This window comes from Coffea eugenioides, chromosome 7 (genome assembly GCF_003713205.1).
Source record: "Coffea eugenioides isolate CCC68of chromosome 7, Ceug_1.0, whole genome shotgun sequence".
In the NCBI taxonomy this organism is placed as follows: domain Eukaryota; kingdom Viridiplantae; phylum Streptophyta; class Magnoliopsida; order Gentianales; family Rubiaceae; genus Coffea; species Coffea eugenioides.
This window is the reverse complement of record NC_040041.1, coordinates 17791865-17795745: the sequence shown is the minus strand read 5'-3', so window position 1 is coordinate 17795745 and position 3881 is coordinate 17791865. Positions and strand designations below refer to the sequence as shown.

The 3881-nt window shown below is 34.3% G+C and overlaps 1 protein-coding gene across 1 annotated transcript; it reads right to left on the bottom strand.

The window, feature by feature from the left end:
* Positions 1-607: 607 nt before the first annotated feature.
* Positions 608-2921, bottom strand: LOC113778087 (protein ATAF2-like). Its single transcript, XM_027323356.1, has 3 exons — positions 2602-2921; positions 1976-2250; positions 608-1563 (listed from the first exon to the last, which is right to left on the bottom strand). The coding sequence occupies exons 1-3, from the start codon at positions 2795-2797 to the stop codon at positions 1072-1074; spliced, it is 963 nt and encodes a 320-aa protein (XP_027179157.1). The 5' UTR covers positions 2798-2921; the 3' UTR covers positions 608-1071.
* Positions 2922-3881: the final 960 nt, after the last annotated feature.

The window sequence follows — 3881 nt, the reverse complement described above, 5'->3', positions numbered from 1 at the left end:
TCTAGAAGTAGATCTCCAGGAACCTATCCTAAGGCATCTTACTTTGAACTGCATGTCAACATTGTGTGCAATGCCTCTCTCTCTCTCTCTCTCTCTCTCTCTCTCTCTCTCTCGCGTTTTTGTTTTGTGCTTGGTGTTGGTCCGTGTTACTTTTAAAACCAAAATTTGATGGCGGAACTACCATTTTGTGAGCATATGGTGTCAAAAATATTATACTACTCCCACCGTCCCACTTTGATAGTTCTACTTCTTTTTTCACACAGTTTAAGAAAAAGTAATTAACTTTGTTGGAACTATCAATTTAGGTAGCTATTTCCCTAAAATACTCTCACATTAATTAGAGTACAACTTTATGGGAACTTGAATTGATGGTAAAAAAAGAATAAACTCTCATTAAATGGGATAGATTTATAGTAACAACAACTTACATTGAATAAGGGTATTTTAGGAAAATTAAAATACAACTACATTCTTCAATTGGAAAGTGAACTACAATTTGGTACAGACGAAAAAGGAAAATAGAACTATCAAAGTGGGACGGAGAGAGTAGCAGATATAGTTATAGCATATAATTTCTCTAAATTCGAAAAATAAAATTAAGGACAAATTCAATAAACAAATATTCATATATTACTTCAGATGGATGAATACAGGTGATTGATCAAGTTGTATTCTAAATACAACACTACCTAAGACATCAGGCCCCATGTACTTCAGTTATAAATGTCACATGCACTTTTTTTTTTTTCTTACATTTTCTCCCAGCAGCAGGGGAGAGCTACTAGGACTTAAAAATAGCAGGGAGGGAGGGAGCAAGAAATTTTAACTCAGAACCTTTAATTTCTAAAATTTCAACCTTAGTCGTCAGACCAAGATTTTCTCCGCTCAATACTAGTTGACAAAGAATAGCCTATCCTATTCTTTTTTTTTTTTTTGCTTGTTAGTTCCCTTTCCTAACCCTCCCATCTCTTCTTGGATTAACAAAAAGAGAAGAGGACCAATAGATTTACCAAGGAACCAACAAATTGAATGATTTACATAGTTGTCTTCATGAAGCATTTGGTGAGGCGATTAGAAGGGCTTCTGCATGTACAAGAACATATCCTGGTATGGGTAGACCTGATCATTGTACTGCATTTGATTAGAAACAAAAGGATCATCTTGAAAGCCATCCATATTGAACTGAAAATCAAGAGCCCTCTCCAAATCACTCCATTTGGGGGCACTTTGGACTTCCTTCTCGTAGGCGAATTCCGGCGATAAAACTTCAGGAGATAGAATTTGCTCAGATCCACTTGAATCTGTGTGCAACCTCGGTGCAGACTCAGAAGTCTCAAAATGCAAATAGTCATTCATCATTTGTTGTGCCATTGCGTTTTGCTGCAATTGCTGCATTTTCTTTGCTTCTGTTGTTACAATCCCATTTTGTTCAAAGTTGATCAGATTTTTGGGCTTTTGCTCTTCCATTTCTTCTTGGGAACTCAATGCCTTTTGATCCACATTGTAATACTTTTCAAGAGTACCCTTTTTGTTGTATATGCGGCACAATACCCAATCATCCAGCTGCAATAGTAGAATCAGAAAAATCAGATTTCTTGACCTAAACATATTAGACTATGGGAAAATAGTCAAACTTTGAAAAGTTGAAATCAGAAACCCCTAAAAAATTCCCCAAGGAAAAAAACCCAAATCCCCCCAAAGAAAAACAGAAAAAAAAGGGAAATTTAAGGGAAATGATTTGTTAATTCCCAAAATCCAAAAAAGAAAAGTATAACAAAACAAATCAGAAATTAGTGTTTAATGTTACTCCATTTTTGCACCCTAGAGTGGGCAAAAAAAAATAATAATAATGCTTTGTTCCAAAGTTCAAAATACTACTGTTGAATCTGGTGAATGGACCATTTTACCCCTCCTAGTTTAATGTGAAATTGTGAATTGAATGCAGACAAGGGTAAAAGAGAAAAGGACCACCTACCCTCAAATTGTTCCTCTTGCCAGCGGACCTGTCCACGTTAGCCAGGCGGTACTCGTGCATTATCCAGTTGGTTTTGATGCCTTTCGGAGCTTTTCCGGCATAGAACACCAACGCCTTCTTTATTCCCAGAGCCTTTGGCTTCCCGATCGGTTTATCGGCTCCGGTGGCTTTCCAGTACCCGGTCCCAGCCGCCCGATTCGGCCGTGAACCGTTCGGATACTTCCGATCTCTCGGAGAAAAAAAGTACCACTCTTTTTCACCGTATAAAGCCATTTCTGAACAAATCAATTTCCATAAGAACATTTTTAGTACATTTGTCTTCGATTAGGATTCGAACTCGACACTTCACACAATTCAGTAAATTCAGTAGAAGAAGAAAACAAAAAAAACTGGGCTAAAGCTCATTGGTTCAGTAAGATCTTTCTAGTGAAGGATTCAAGATTTAATTTGCAATCTTAATTTTTTTTTTAAAAAAATTTGAATCCAATTTATTAGATAAAAAGTTGAAGTATCGATTAATTCAAATTTTGGTAAAATTATATTTAAAAAATGAAGTGAACTGGGAATTGAGTAATTGGGGCAAAAAGAAATTAAACAACCCAACAGAAATGAACAGAGATATTTACCTGGAAGCTCCCAAGGATCAAATTTGTAGAGATCAATTTCAGCTATAATTGGGGCAGAAATCGGCTGCGCCGCGCATTTCCGGCACAGATAATGCATGACCAGCTCCTCATCCGTCGGATGAAATCTGAATCCAGCCGGTAAGCTCAACTCCAGATCATCACCATCCATTGTCCTTCTCTGACCTCTATATTCCATTTTCTTGAATTATATCTGATTTCGATATAATTTATGAAGATCCTCTTTATCTCTCTGTTTCTGGTTTTCTGAATTTCTTCTCCTCTGAAACTTTTTAGTTTTTAGTAAGACCACTTCACCTGAACTGAATGCTGAAACATGAGACTCCAGGGAAGAGTTGTCCGGCTATATATACTTGGGAGGAAAACAGAGGGGATGGATCAGCCATTTGGGCACGTGAGACATTTGACCTCACCCAACTGTGGTCCAAAATGACAAAGGTTGTACATTATGGGCCCACTTTGAATTTTTTTTTTAAGAGTATAGTCTTTTTTTTTTTTCATTTTAGATTATAATTATATTTTTTTATATTTTATGTTAAACCGAGCAGCCATTAAGAGAGACATCAAGTGTTAGGTTATGTTTAATAAACCTGAATGTGAAGTCCAAACTCTGAAATTTAAAATCTAAATATGTTGATTTATTAAATTGTTAAATATCGAAATCCTAACATTTAAATATATTCTGTATTAAGTGATAAGTGAATAATTTTTTACTTATTTTTTTAGTACGTTTTGCCTAGATAATTCAGAATCATCTAATTAATTTTGTTATCAAATAAGCTTGAATATATTAAATATATTAAGATCTGAATTTCAAGTGTTAATTTTTGAGAAAGCGAATTTAAGTCAAGTAAATAACTAAGTAAAACAAAGAATAATTGTGAGTATGTACATTTGAATTATCAATTTGTCGTATTAATGTGCTGTCATTAAGTAAATCTATCTTATTATACCTAAACTTAGTGGACTTTTTGTTTATTGTCATATTTACTGTTTTTTTCCAGAATACTTATATGTATTAGAGATTGTTGAAAGTCAATCAGCATTACGTATGCAACTTGTAATTTTGAAGTATCTATTTTACCCTATTAAATGCTCATTCTTTAGTTTTTATTACTCATTTCTTGTATTTCGGACCAAAAACTTAAAATTTTCAATACTTTTAAGAACTTTTATTCGTGAAAAGGAAAAAAAAATTAACACAAAGAATATGTGAAGAAAATTACACCCTAGAATCTTTAGTGGAGAAAAATCACAATCAG